At 45.6% G+C, this 16,047-nt stretch overlaps 1 protein-coding gene across 1 annotated transcript in view; it reads right to left on the bottom strand.

Moving 5' to 3' along the window:
* Positions 1-3,309: 3,309 nt before the first annotated feature.
* LOC139101742 (fat-like cadherin-related tumor suppressor homolog) overlaps positions 3,310-16,047 on the bottom strand; it is a 170,003-nt gene continuing 157,265 nt past the window's right edge. The window contains exon 4 of the mRNA XM_070655127.1: positions 3,310-10,914. Coding sequence (XP_070511228.1) covers positions 10,844-10,914 — 71 coding nt within the window. The 3' untranslated portion in view covers positions 3,310-10,843. The remainder of the gene's footprint in view (positions 10,915-16,047) is intronic.

Genomic DNA, 16,047 nt, shown 5'->3' with positions numbered 1-16,047 from the left:
CGATAAACATTATTTTGTAACTGGCAATTCATTTACTATGCAGTATTCATGAAAAGTTGCGTCACGGTGTAATTTTTGCAGGCGAGCGACGCAATCGAATTGCCGTGATATAGCGTGTAAATGCAACGATATAACTCCGGGCTGAAAATATTAATCGGCATGTCGATGGGAGGGGAGAAGTAGACGGTGCCGTCCCGTAAGCGAAACGCAGAATGCGGAGCGGCGAATATCCAAAAGAACCTCTCGCGCATCGAAAAAGACGGAGGATATTCGCGCGCGTATATTCGCGACAATGTCTGCGTTATATCGCGATAAGTTTACACGTCGGTCCCTCAGGGAGTCACGTCTCTCTCGCGGTCGTCACGTGGAAGTTAGAGGATCAAAGGGTCAGTACTTTTCTCTTTCTCTCGCGGCCGTCGTTGGGGTCTCTTCCCCCCCGTCCCTGCAGCGGCACGTATCCGCGACAATAGTTTACACATGTGTACCCTGTTACCGTGCCGTGGCATCGGAACCGCCATAAAACCCCTCCTCGTAGTAGCGAAAGCTTATATCGCCGTTATTTGCCGCCCGTCTTTTCTAGCCCGACGGTGGCGGCGGCGGCATCTGTGCGGTACAAGGGTTTGGACAAAAGTTTACGACTCTGCGGCGCGAGGACAGGAAGGCGACGGTACATTAAAGCCGCGAGATAAGTCGCTTTAAAGACGGAATTGCCCATCCAGAAGAGCTTTCGGCACAGACGAAGAAAAGGAAAGAAAGAAAACAGAAAAAAAAGACATAAAAAGAACCTACTTGCCATCTTTTCGAAATCCATCGCCCAGTAATTCCACGTCGCGGGCAACTTTTCGCGTATACGACAAGCATCGAAATGTCTCGCTTTCGCCAAATAAACATGTTAAAACGGAAGCGTCCATTGGAAGTATCAGCTTGCGCTTAATTAATGGAAACGAAGCTGTTTAACGTAACGGACGGTTTACCGGTGCTCGCGAGGTAGTTGGCAACTTACTGCAAACAGCTTACTGCAAATTTATTTGACGTCACGAATATACATTTTCGCGTTGCCGCGCGCACGCGTATGTGGCATTTCGTTTAATACGCGCTTCGCGCATTACCGAACTTATCGCGTTCCCATTCGCAAAGGGACTAATTTTCTGGCCGGCGCGTCCGGAACTCATGGCGCATGAAATCGCGCGATATTATGCATGGTATGTCATAGATCAGACTGTTTACTGTTATCACACCGGTAACGTAACGGGAACCTACGGTATGCAGATTGCTAAACTTCCGCAGATTCGCTTGCACGTGCAGTGCGTGTTATATCGGGTATTAATAACACCGTGTCCCGTCGCCCGCTTCGGAAGCTTTCCGGGTCCCAAACTTTTCATTTATCAGAGCCTCGCACCGAGAGACTTAAGCTTCACCCAAAACAATCCGGCGTAATATCGCGCCGCACCGTCACCGAGGCGACGGCGACGTGTCGCGCGGTACCTTGAGGAGCGAGCATGAGAAGAACGAGACCTTTCATCGGTAACGCATTACGCGGCATAATGTGCCACGGGTTGGGATAAATAAATTCTTCTACTCCCGCATTCGTGCCGTGCATTCGCGCCGCGTCATTGCCCGCAAGAAACCGTATCACGGACCGGCCATTGTGCCACGCTAAGTTTTTTAATATCTGACATCCGCGCGCGCGCATAAAGCTACCAGGGACGCGGCGCGTTAGCGCCGGAGTCAATTAGATTTACGGCACCATAAATCTCCATCGGGCGCGAGTCAAATTGCAAATCGCTGCCGCGCGAAAGGATATCGATACAATGGCCTCGAAAGGGCATTAAGCCCGTAGGGCTTAACGGCGCGGATGCTCGCCGCGCGCGAAGGACGATACAAATATCAAACGATGACGGCCATTAATCTAATGTCCCGTTACTTTATCGCGGCGTTCAACGTCAGACATCGACACCGTGACGTACGCACACGAACCGTGACCGACGAGCTGTCCAGCGACGTCGAGACGTCTTCCTTTCTCTTCAACAGCGCGAATACTTCCTCGCCACATGCCGCGATTTTTCAAATAATGCGCTACGCGTCATTCACTCGGCGAGGAATTTTAATTGCTTTTAGAAATTAAAAATATGGTATATACATATATATTGTCAATGAATATTCGTGAGCGGTCGCGCGAAAAAGTGGCGGTCTAACAAGCGCTGGTGGTTCTCGAATTGCGAAACGTAACAGGTCTTTCCTGCTTACGTAAAAATTATATCGAGAGCTGCCGACATCGATATTCGTTGCTCGAGATTTTTGTCGCTCGATAAAAATTGCAGAATAATCATAAATACCGCCTTCCCCGGCTGGCCGTTAATCGTAAGCCGCGGGAAGTCACCTTTGAGTTTGGTATGTCGAAAATGCGAGGAATTGAAATTCCTGAATTATAGTGCCGCACCGTGGTGTACCGCCACCTCGTCTATATTTCGTTTCGTGACACAACAGGGGGAAGCGTGTAGTACAGCACGATGAAAAGGGCCACGGAGGCACGACGGTACCTGCGTGCGGGAAGATTTATGAAATTCTCCTCACGACGACGAAGAGGCAGTGTAGACCCGGCGATAAATAACGTTTCACCTCGAAGACACGCATGCGAGAGAAGTGGCGTTATCGATGCAAATGCAGCCTGCCGCGCCTACTACTGACGAGGATATACGTGATCGCGCGCTCGCGCGTGCGTTTCCGCACGGCCGCGTGGTATTTACGTAACCGCGTTTCGAGCGGTTTCACCGAAAAACTCGCTCCCGCCACATATAATCCCGCTAATTAATTTATCGCTAAAAATTATCCGCGGCTGTCCGCCCGATAATTCGCGACAATCACGCGCACTCTCGTTAATAAATTGCATCATTATTATACGAGCGCGACGCTGCGTTCGAGCGCGACTGGATCGGTCCGAATAAACTAACGCTTTCGCAAATCAATGGTCTTCATTTTTCCATCCTTTTCTCGCGAACGAATAAGATAGTATCCTAAAAACACGGGCTTTGAATATGTGTTTTAACGCGGCACGTTACCTCGAAGTCGCGCTGTTTCAACGAACGCTCGGAACAGCTCTCTTCAGAAATTCTCGCTTCGTCGCGATAACGATCGCACACCCCTTTCAGCGTATCGCGTATTTACTCGAGCGGCGGTAATGTCAGTTATGCAATTCTGCATTTCTCTTTTCGACACCGTTGCGAAGTAAAAAACCGGGGACGAACGTCGCACCTTTGACTCGCTGCTATCGACGACGAACGTCGCCCGAATGAGACGAGTTATGTCTCGTTTTTCTTTTTCTTTTTTTTTTCTCTCCGCTGTATGATGCATGCTGACGTAAGTCTCTTCGCGTATCGTCATTGCGTGGACGCCTACGGTGATTATAATTCCGCGTAATTGCCTCGTTTATTAGCTTCTCTCAGACGTCAGGCTATTTATAACGTTCGAGGCAAGACCGATGCCGTTCGTAAATGATGTATCGGCGACAAGTAATAAGTCTTGTCGCGCAACCTTCGACGTTGTCAATCGGCGAGAATCATCCCCTTATATCTTACGAGACGTGTTTTACTTTCTCCCTTCCTCCCTCGCACAGGCTATTAACTTCTAATGGACTGTTTCGCAATATATCGCGCGGGATCTCGTTCGAACCGCTGTTCGTTCTTCCACTCCTACTTTCTTTTTCGGCGATTCCTCTCTGCCGAAATCTAGTTAAGACCGTGTCCGATTGGCTACGATCGTCGTCCTTCGATACCAGTTTCGTCTAATTGGTTTCTTCCATTTCGCCTTACGTTTCACGTCTTCTTTTTACGAACTCCGTAGGATCTGCTGAGCTTACGACGTGCGCGAGGATTGGTTTGTTTGGATATAAAGTCGTGTTTCGCGTGGGCGCGCAAAAGAACGCCCGAGCGAGATCGCTGGATGCGATCTTCGTCTTTGCCGCGAATCTAGATTAACCGGACTGCATCCCGTCGGAGATAAGATATAATTCTTTTATTAGGTATCTGAGGAATTTCCTGCGGATCACGATTTGTGGAGCACAAGTAATGTCGAGAAGCGCAAAATAAAGCGTGGTATCAACTAATAATTTGCGTTTTAAAAGCTACCGATCTTTGTGACTTGCGTACCGCGAAAGGCTGAAAGAAATATAATTGCAGATGCTATTTTTGAATAGCTCCAGATTGAACTGTAGCGAAGGAAAAACGCCCGATGAATTATTCTTTTGCTTTTGCCCACCATTATCACGTCTGTCAGGGTTGTTCAGCGAGGCGCAAATTCGCGATTCATGTCCGCTCGATGGCCGGGGCTGCAAAACTTATTTGGCGATAACGCTCGCGTAGTCTCCTAAACGATGCATTCACTAATCCCGCGCTGTCTACGATTATTTCCGGTCATGCAAGAAACTTGGCCATTGTCCAGAGCGGATACAACAGCTCGTAGTTTCATGCATTTCATTGGTGATCGCGAAGGATTACTCACGGAACGAGCTTTTGCACTTCCGATACCGTGTTGAATCAAATAAGACGCGATTCACGCGCGCCGAACGATTTTGCTTTAATATTAACAGGATTTCCAGTGTCAAATTTGTAATGCGATAATTACGGTGCAACGAAAAAGCGGAGAACGCTTATAATTTTACATTTAAATACAAAAAAAAAATTATTGTATTATTATTTTTTTTATTAATTTTTAATTGGCTCCCTAAATTTTTGACAATTTCGTGCAGGGCGTATTGTTTTCCGAGACTGTTTCCTTTCTTTGCCCGGAGGATTTACTTGTACGTGCCGTGTTGACGTTCGCGTTGATGACTCGCGTAACGTTAGAAGTTTCAATTTACGTAAAGAGTTTCTCCGAAGGACGGTCTCATTAAGAGAATTGGGTCGCAACGCGACAATGAGCCAACGAGCGTGATGAAAGTTTCGTACAAAATTCCCAAAGGACACCGGGCAACGAAATGCACAATCCGTTCGTGCGTGCTTCGTTTAAGGACCTCGCATTCCGAAATTCGAACTCCTGCCTCGTCTTGGGTGGCAGTAGCTGAGCCAGTTGCGAGATAGATTTCGACTACTTGAATCGCGAACATCGCGACTCAGGCGAAAACCGTTCGAGCGGAAAAGCATCTCCTCCGCGTACGTCTTAACGAAAAGTACATTGTTGGGCTAAATCGTTTCGTGACGTGGTTATTTTAAGACACCGTCCGACATTCTCTGCTTCCCTAAGACCCGAAGTAAACCGCCGGCCGCAAGAAACGAAACGAGCCTTTGAATTATACTGGCAGGCTGCGAACATTGCTTCTTTACGACGCTGCTTGCGAATCCGCTCGTAATTTAGAGACGGAAAACGTGACGGTAAGAGGTGCGACCGCCGTAGTTTTTTTTTTTTTTTTTCTCTTAAAAAAAAGATAATTTGGCCTCATCCACTGAAACGCAGCATGCGTTACGACGCTGCCATAATGGCACGGGTGCAGTGTCTACGACGAGAGAGTACCGTCGCGTAAGAATTCGTAGACGATCAGCACACTTTTATTACGACTTGCGTTTTACGAACACAGAAATTTTATCTCTTCGATATCTTCCTTGTATTTATTTATTAAGTGACCGGTCGTTTAGAGACGTGTTACGTATTGAAACGGCAATAAGTGCGGTACGGAAAAATAAATATATACCCGCGCGCGAGGATACTCAAGAAAATTGAGGCAACCAGCTGCGAAATTTGCATCGATTCTATTGCCATTTTTCAAATATGAAACGTCAATATTTATTCGGTGGCCACTGCTCGCGCTGGCCCAGCAATGTGTTTATTATAAAGGACTTTGCGCGACGGCACGAGAAGCCGCGCATAGCGGAAAACTCGGTCAACCGTAAAGTTGAGGATAAAGGAAAGAACTCGACGAGCTGCATCGCGCTTTACTTTGGTGATGCAATGAAATTGGGGAAGAATTTTTAAGGCGGCCTGGTATTGATTGTCGTATATCGAGTAGTCGTTCGAAAATAGCTCGTATTTCTTTATCTAGCTAAATATTTAATTTAACTTTCGCATTGCTTGTCGTGCATCGAATGCTTGATTAAGAAAAAACGGTAATTGCCGCCGCGCGATAAACACGAATATATCGCGTTGGTTTAAGTTTATACCACTTTAATAAAGTCTCCGGCGCTTATATGCGGCCGATATCTGCAAAAGACCAGCGGCGCGCGGTTATTTGAAACAAAAATTACGTAATACGGCTGCGCTATAAATTCGGCCGGCATAAGCCGGAATATTATCTCGCGTTTATCACGAAAGTACCGGCGCATCGTATTTAAGAGTTAAAGTTAAACGGAGCATCGAGAATGCTTTATATTCGCTCTCGAAATATAGCCGACCAAGTTTTAAAGAGTTCGACTCCATTGTAGAATTCCTAAGGCGAGCCGGGGAGTTTTGCGTAATACAGTAGCATTATCAACGAATTCCCAGGCTACCGCGCTGACTTCTTCACATCGTAAACCTTGGGCGGCACCAACGTCGGTAGGTGCTGCACTCGTTAAATATATATTCTCGGGTTCAGATTTCCTTCCTTCAGCTTTACTTCCGGTGAATAATGGCGATTATTTTTTAATCTTATTTATGGCACCGTCTTTTTTTATTATTATTATTATTATTATTTGAAATCTTATTATCAGTTATAATAAAACGCCCTCCTTTCCAATGACGGTTTTACTTCAATAATTAATTCGGATTCTAAGATTCCAGGGCGGAAATTTTTTTGTTGGAACGCGCCGTTATTATCACGCCGCTCTTGTCAGCGCATTTTTTTTCCTTCCCATTTCAATCCCTTTATCGCCCGGAATCTTTTTTCCCTGACTGTAGGTTTTTCAATCTTTTCCAATTTCAAGATCCAATTCTTCGCGACACAGGTAAACCTCGAGCGTTCCCGAAAGCGCTTGTCGAGAGACGAATGTGACGTTCGAGCGTATAGAAAATGGCGTGAATGTTACTCCCGCTCTCCCGTCTACCCTCGTCAGTTTGTTCTACATTTGCAACTCCCCATTCTCGTTCTCTCTATCGCATCTAAAACGACCGAAGTTCGCCTACGTACGCGACTTCGTTCGTTGTTCGCAGTTGTTTGCAATTGACATCGCACTCGTGGAATTGAACAAAGTCAGTCGTCGCGATTAAGAGAACGATGTCTCTTCGAGTCCCCTGGCTCTCTAAGCACGCTTGTCGCACAAATTTTTACCAGCAAGTTGCATTTTAATACCTAGTTCGAAGGGATTACGGCGATGAAGTTATTCAGATAAGCCGGTTTTCCTTGGTTTAGATTAAATGTTCGCGCGGTAATTAAAATTCCGGGACGTATTGACTAAGTCGAAAAATTTATTCCATTTTGCACAGCCACCTTTTATTCCGCGTTAATGTACGCGGGCAGGTAATTTCCACGCGAGAATGTCGGGAAGCTGTCTCTGCCGCGCCGCGGAAGAGTCCGATATTCGAAGCTGATATACAGCGTTATGCAAGCGACGCGACAAATGCTGTTATTAAATTCCATTAGGACGATGATGCTCCAGTAATAATTATCGTTATCAAAGGCACGGCGTGGCGGCAAAGCGGTTAAATCGTCGTCATGATATTACGCTTCGCGATTCTCTGCCGGCGTAATATTCCCCGCGGGGTGTCGTTTCGTTCTCCGGCGCCCGAGTTCTCTCGGCTTTCGAGACATAAGTATTTCCGAGTTGTCGTGAAAAATGCCTCGATAATGCGAGAGCGGTAGCCATGCCTGTGGAATCACGCGCGCAGTTTTATATATATATATATATGTTTGTAAATTTCCACGGCTCGATGGGAGAATTTAAAAACTATTCCGCCGCTGCAAAAACTTCACTTTATTTTCTTCGAAAACTTTAAAACGAAAACAAGTCCAGCGGTCTAATATTGGCAATTCGAAGTTTATCAAACTGTTTTACAATAAATCTTTACTTTTAGTTGAATTACAATAAAATCTATTTGTTTCTTCATTCGTGTTTTTTTTTGTCGCCGCGATAAACTTGTTACTTAATTGTCATCTACCGGTCGTAACGTTTAAATTAGTTTTTTAATTTCTTTTTATAACAAATAGGAAGCGTTAATATTGGTTAATGTTACATAAATAATATCGTCTGCATAATTTGCACGTGCAACGTTATGTTTTTCACAAACTTATTTTTTATCGCGCCCTAGAATGCACTTTTTTAAAATTATTATTTATTTTTTTTTTTTTGATTAAATACAGACTCTCTAAGCGAAATTTATCTAAGATTTTCGCGGATCGGAACGTTATACATGAATGCTAAAGAGCTATGAAGCCTTGTGTGATTCTTTAAAAGAGATTCAGTCTAAAAGAATGAAAGAGCGATTAAATAGCACGTTTTAGGATAGATCGGCGATTCGGAGGCAGCGTTGTTACGAGCGTACGGAACGGAGCAAAGTAGCGGGAACCGAAGATTAGGCAGAGTACGATTAGACAGCACGCGAGTCACATCGAGTTAATAAGAAAATCGAAGCAATTATAAGACACGACGAAAGTATTGCAAGTCCGATAAGTTGTCTCAGTATTCAGGAGACGTGGCGATCCTACTCAAATTTTTACAGTACGAAAAGTGCAGTTTTATAACAAGAACAAGTAAAGGCAAGGCCACCAAGACCATCACTCACAAATCACGTTGCACGGCTTTTCAATTCCAGCATATCTTTCCTGGCAGGATCGCCACTTTTCTTGTATTTAATCGCTCTTTCATTCCTTTACATTCAGTTTTATTTATTCTACTTCTTGCACCTGTCCTCGCAATTCTCCTCTTTCAAAGGAAGAAATGCGAGGAAGTTGTTTGACACGTGCGGAATGTATTGCTACTGACATACGCGCAATACGATCTCTTGAATTATCCATTCATGTGGCGCGCCTTTCCTTTTAACAAGATTCACAGACGAAAAGCATCTTTAATTGAGACGCTTTGTTAGCCGATATACATATACATACAATGAACAGAAACGTAAAAGGGTTTTTTTTTTCCTTCCCCGGAATAAAGTGGTCTTTGAACCATCGAAACACGCACGCGTGCGGAATAGTTACAAGTACGATAGCAATTTAATCCTTTTAATATCGATGTCTATGAATATTATACGTTAATCGAAATAACAATATGAAATATCAAATAATTTAATTGTCAAATGATTATTACGTTACAATAGTCGCGTGAAAAGCGCAGAAACGCTAACGGTAGATAATTATTGAATTTCTGTTATTGACTTTTGCGTATTGCAAGCGTTGTGCATAATACGAATCTCGATAGGCGAAACGAATAAACAATGACGTGTGCTCGTTCGTACAAGTGCCCGTCATCGGTGACGTTGATGGGAAAACGTATGTTAACTATCTCGTCAAAGTGCATATCTAATACAGTTTTGCTTTGATATGCCACTTTCGTTCGTCATGCCTTTCATACGTGTTTGAGAAGTTACCGTAACGTGTGCCCGTCAAAATAGTACTTAACGTCGCAAACGGAACGTTTACCAAATTGTAATTGTTTCGCCGTACTACGTTTACTCTCCGCGAAATTTGGATAATTCGTATTGTTCGGTGCCAGGGTAAAAGCCAAGTTATTTCAGTTAAAGTTTCCTCGCGAGTTCCGTAACATGGTAATTGAAACGGTATTACTCGCGTACCGCGCCCGGCAAGGCTGATGTGCCATTTTATATATAGAAAGTGCGATTAATATTCTTCATGAACGTGAATAATTAATCGCGGGTATGCGGCGATAAATTACACGCTCCACGTCGAAAGTAAAAAATGGCTCGCGCGATCGGCGCCTGTCAAGAATGAAAGCTTCGCGCCTCGACAAGTGCCGAATGAAAAATGTGTCACGACGTTGTTCACCTGCTAGTCACGCTTTTGTCTTTTCGATTGCCTGCGGAATCCACAAGCGAGAGACACGAGCACGCGAATGGGCCTCCGCCGGCTGTATTTTCTTATCACGCACACACGCGAGCGAACGGCCGGGCATTACCCATAGGAAACCTTGACTAAGTCAAACGCTTTTCAAGTACCGTGCATGCACTAGAAAACGTCGCTCCTATTCAAGGCGTTTGCCGACAGACATTTAACGTTGAAATAAATCGGATAAGATGTAGAACGTGTGACGTGCAACATCACGTTATTCTTTACAAATCTTTCTCGGCGCCTGACACGAAATCGATATCGACGTCTTTTTTCTTTTTTTTTTACGCCCTTGCCGTACTATTGCGCCGCAGCAGTCTCGCCCGACGAAGCTGTCGTCGATCCTTACTTTAGGCCGCGGCGCGGAGTATCGATGCGATAAAAGGATGCCGGAGATGGAATTCTCGCGGTCGGCCAGAAATCTCTTTCCCGAGAGCCAATGGCGCCGCTTCCGCCGGAAAATCACGGCAGATCCGCTCGGCTCAACGGGGTTGGAAGTGGATCGCGAGCTCGCGCTGCAAGAGAATTTCGCTTCTGACGTGACTACGGTGCTGTTTATAATGGCGCCGAAGTAGCGTTGTACCCGACGCCGAATGAGTCCGATACCGTAAACCCGCATATTCGATCTATGCATCCGTCCTCCGGCAGGCAAGCCGGAGACGCGAATGTATTGATGGGGAAGTGCGCACAGGGCTGGCTTATGGCAAGCGAGCGTTATTTGCATGCAAACCTGTTTGCGCATGGAGAGCGACGGCGGCGGTGAAGATGAGCTTCGGATTTCCAATTCCGCGAGACCGCGAGAGCCGGGTGACACGGCGCGCGAGGGTGATTCTGTAAAGCGCGGCGCTCGTTTCCGACTCGTGTCCGATAATGATGACGTCAAACGTGCTCGTGCATTCCATTCGCAGATTGAAGCGAATTTATCACCAAGAGAGGATTACACACGTTACCTGAAACAAAATTAATGACGTTTTAAGAATGCAGCAAGTAAAAATCGATAACATCGCAGCGTTAAAAAAAAAAATTCTACGCTACAAAAATAAGCTACTTATAAGTATTAAACACACAATTAATAATGACGTCATAATAATCGCTTTAATAATAAGAGGATTATCGGGTTTTTTTCACAGTACTACACGTAAAAATGTCTGTCAGGATGTCGCAGTCTTTCGCAGAAAGAGCGGTTATTTTTTCCTCGAGAGGAATCCCAATCGTCTCTTTCAAATTTTGTCGTCACGATTTTTGAATAAAGTACGACGGTGTCATTCAACCAAGCGGGAGCGATTTCGATGGAATCGACTAGCCCCATGGGTTTGTCGATCGTTTGACCCCCGAACAAAATACAACGGCCCGATTGAATAGAAGGCGAACAACAAAGAGGAAAAGAATCGATGCGAACAAGGTCTCTCTAGATAAAAACATCTATCGGCAAAAGCTGTAGAATATAATTGAACTGGGAATGCAAAAAGAAGCGGGAGAGAAAATATTAAAAATAATTTCCTTCTTTATATTTAATCGCTGCAATACATTTTACGAACTGGCATTAGATTAGTGTATAAAATATATGAGCGGTAAATCAATTCTGTTGATTGATGGAGTCGTGCGATAACATTGGCAATCAACGGCGAGCAAATTCACATTTCATAACGAGACGTTGATATAAAAGACGCGAGATAAATCTACTCGTGGAGAAGGAAAAAAAAAAAAAGAGAGAAAGAGAGAGAAGGGACCAGACTGCATTTCTACGTATCGCCCGCTCCCTTTTACGACCTGCTAATTCCCTCTCAACTTTTTATCGATTGACAAGTTGGATTAGTTTCCGACAGTAGGTACAAGTCAATCTATGTGTTCGGACCGTCGTAAAAGGGCGGATAACTTTTCTGCCAGAGGTACTGTCCTGACGGCGGCAACGATTGAACGAGGGCGAAACTTCGATATTAAACTTTTGCGCGCGGCAGGGGTATCGATATAATATACCGCGGTGAGATACGAATATCGTTTGCCAGTCGAAGGTTCCTTCGACGCGGAAGCGTGCGGCGATAAACGGAGCGGGATCACTGGTGTATTACATACGGAATAACATAATAACGATAACGACGACGTTATTACGCTCGCTCTATCGAGCGCAACGCGTTCTTAATTCCCGCGGCGTGCGGTGCCGAGTCTCTCATCCCCTATCTTCGCGTCTTTTACTTCCGCGTGCTGTCTTTGCATCGGCTACGGTCCAGCCTTCTCCCGTTCTCTCTCGCCCGAGACCTGTTCTTCCGCCTTCGAGCAGAGCTTTGTCGCCGGACCATCTACAAACACGGCAAACGTAATGGGCCCACTTCCTGTTAAATCTCGTTAAGAGCCAATCCACGAAGAGACGTTTCCCGAGGGTTCCGGACGTCTATTTAACTACTGGGAAATCCTACCCCGGTATCGAACAGAACAATCGCGAAGAAACGGTAAACGATTCCTGCAAAAGTGACGACGAAAGTTAATTCGCATTTACGGTCGACGAAGTCGGCATGTTACTGATCTCAGTTCGAACTTTCAGCGGGGACATGAAATATGGTTATGGCTCGCGTATAGTCTTCATTACTTCGGCTCAAATCAGCAACAATGGGTGTCCCGACGCGTTCGATTTATAAATTTTTACGGCGAACGTAACAGGTTTCGAGTTTCACTCAAACGGGACAGCCATAAAGGTATCGCGACAGTGACACTTCCGCGATTTCCGCTGACGTGACTCCCGAGTACGTCGCCTACCCATCCACCAGTAGCAACTAAACGCCAACCGCGGTGGAACGTGGCAGCTGGCCATTTTTTAAGAAGCTGCGTCCGCACGAACTTTACGATAGAAGCACCTGTCCGCGGTGCAGACAAACATCTTATAAACGTCGAGCGACAAGCAATATCTCTTAACGTCAAAAACAGCGGTAGTAATGTCCCGTTCCGTCTTGCGCCTCATCCGTCTGTTTCCCTGCCTTCTTACATCACCGCGAGGAAACTTCTTTCTCGATCGTATATCGATTTACGCGAATCTATCATCATCGTTTACAAAACGCACCGCGCGCTCGCGTTAAAAAAATTTAATAGCCTCTTTTTTTTATGAAATTAACTGGATGTGAAACTCAGCAAAATATTCTTTATTTTTCGTTGACGGAAACGAAGAGAGAAGTATAATTTTTCATGATGTATTAAAATTTTAATTGTACGGCAGTAATCATTCCGGTTGGATCGTTACACGCGAGAGGCACTTCCACGGTACTTTCGAGCTCATTGCCCGCTCGGTAAATTACCGCGGAGAGAAGACGAATGGGAGGCGAAGGTGGTCCATCTCGCACACCGAGTTTGTCGTAGTTTAGAGACGCGGCTTCGAAAGCGGAGGGGAATTTACGCGACATCTCGGTAATCGTGCCGAGTTTCACGAACTTAGAAACAAAAGGGTGCCACCCTTTACCTAAGAGCAACTGTACGACGCTCGGAACGCGAAATGGATGCTCGCGCCTAAGAGCTTACTGCAACGAGAGAGAAAATGTCGGTCGATTCTGTCTACTGTGACCAAAAACGATTCCGCGTATTAGTTCAATCTTTAATAAATAGCTGAATTATAACTGAATTAATTAAATACAATATTGTTTTTTTTTTTTTTTTAATAAAAGCAAGTGCTTTAAAAAAATTGAATTTATTTATTTAAAAAATATGTAGCTTATAAAACTACACGGTAAAATAAAATACACGCTATTGTCGATTCTGCGTTGCATAAATAACATTATCGAAGTAAAAAAAAAAGTTCCTTTATTTTTATTATTGTGTTGCATCGATTTGCACGTATCGTATTAACCGTACACGTAACCGTATAGTCGAATATTCAAAATTCGCAATACGCCTCGAATTAATTCTGCAGAATTCTCGATTACATTATTAATAAACACCCACTACATTCCTCGAATTTTCTGTACAATTTCCCCGCAGTAGATTTGGACGATACGAAATACCCAGACAAACGCGTAATAAAATAAATATTAAAAAAAAAAAAAACGTTGGAGTCTTAAAAGATTCAATAATTTCGACAGTAACGTGTTTTACATGCCGCTCGGCTATCGACAACGATACAAGACTAGAGTATTCTCGGGAAAAAGTGAAACATAATCGCTGGCATGAATTCCCGAGTCACGAAGGCAAGTCTCGATGCAACTGCACATACCAATCAACTGGCCAGTTGAAATCAAATCCTCGGCGTCGCCGCGCGCCCGTCGATACGCGACGACGTTTCCGCGGCCTGAGGGACGGGGCGCGAAGGTCGTTTCTGTTCGACGTCGCCGAGAAAGAGGACGAGGAGGAATGCCGTGATGGAAGAATGCGCATGTAAAGAGGTAGGGACGTGTGGGCGCGAGCGAGCGAGCGTTGCAGCCGCGCCGCGCCGAGCAGAATCAACCGAGCCGAGTCGTGGCGAGGCGTGTTGCGAGCCCCGAGCCGGTGGTGAGACGGCCGTGGCAGACAGAGACATTGCGCGGAGGTTAAACGGCTGAACTCCCCGGCGACCCTTAGGGTCAAACGCCTAAATTGCCGCGTCACAGCGCCGTAAGACAGCGCGCGCCGTCGTTTTAGCCGAGAGGCCGGCATTAAAGGCAAAACAAGACGCCTCGGAGTGAAAAAGGGTGGCGAAGGGGACGACCGAGGGGCACGAGGGAACGGGTGGAAGCGGAGTGCCGACCGTGTCGAGACGTGAGTACAAAGGGCTGCAAAGGGAAATCTACCGTGGCGTGGATTTGCGCGATCGTGGCGTTTAATGACTCGTTTAGGGATCGTTCCGGGATCTCGTATAACCCGACTTTTCGATTGCCTTCACGGGCGATTGAGGGAACGACTTTTCTCCTACCACATCGTGAACGCCGCGACGGGTTATCGCCCTTTATCGGCCGCGCGATAGGACTCGCGGCAGCGCGACTGCGACGGCGCGCGATCGGCACTTCGCGGTACATTACGACGGATCCTCGCAAATTTGCGCTATGAATATTGCGAATTTTACTGCACTCCGGAAACACGGTGTAGGTTCTATTAATAAAATTGACTAATGCCAGGCGAGAGTCACTGTACAGATTAATGTATGCGCCATACCAAACAGGCCCGTCTTATCTCGAATACAAAACAGATGATGTAACTGTCTAATCTCTTCCGTAGGCTTCATAAAAGAATACTCTCATACATATATAGTGCCGCATTATGCAGTAATACGATAATGACGAAGCAATCGGCGAGAGAGGGGGAGAAAAAAAATGGGCATCGAGAAATTTAACCCTTTGGCAATGGCCGAGCCTGGATATAAAGTGCCCGACCGTGATTGAACGACGAGATAGACCGAAAAGTATTTCGTGCATTATCCGATTTCGGAGCACGCGAGCAATGTCCTCGGCGACGCGTCGCGTTCGTCTCGCGCGCTCGCCGCTTATTGAGGGCAAACGTCGTCGTACTCGGACTGAAATTGGATAATATTAAGAGTGGCGGTCGTTGACACGAACGCATGTCGACTGGCATGCAATATGCGCGCGATCGATGATCCGTGAGAAGGATCGAAACGCGACCTTAACATATTAGCTGACTCAACTTCATTGAACGTCCACTTGAGAAATAATCTTCGCGTATCGAAATAATAACGAGGCTTCTTCTTTCGTTTGATACTTGAACTTGTTACGAAATGCGAAAAGACAAGTTATTCAGAAAAAAAAAAAAAAAAAATTGAAGTTAACCAACAAAGAAAGAATATATTACGCGATAACATTTTTATTAAAAAAGAAATTGATTCCGAATCGACCGAAGAATTCGTGAATAGGAAAAAAGGGTTTGCAACGCAAGGCGCTCTGTATGCAAATTTGAGGTCGCAGGTGGAACTCTATCGAGACATTCACCCAGAAACATCCAATTCTGGATCAATGCACCGCGCACGACCGCCTCGCGAGAACGACATTGCGGATCGTCGACCGCGCGAATCTCGTTGATGAGCAACTCGTGCGTGCGAAGCCCGTACGCGCGTTCCGATCGCCGTTGAAATTGAAATAATAGCGCAGTACAATGCGTGGATTCTCGTCCCGACATAA

This window comes from Cardiocondyla obscurior, linkage group LG04 (assembly GCF_019399895.1).
Source record: "Cardiocondyla obscurior isolate alpha-2009 linkage group LG04, Cobs3.1, whole genome shotgun sequence".
Lineage (NCBI taxonomy): Eukaryota > Metazoa > Arthropoda > Insecta > Hymenoptera > Formicidae > Cardiocondyla > Cardiocondyla obscurior.
Note: the sequence above shows the minus strand (reverse complement) of the source record. Positions and strands in the feature narration are given on the sequence as shown.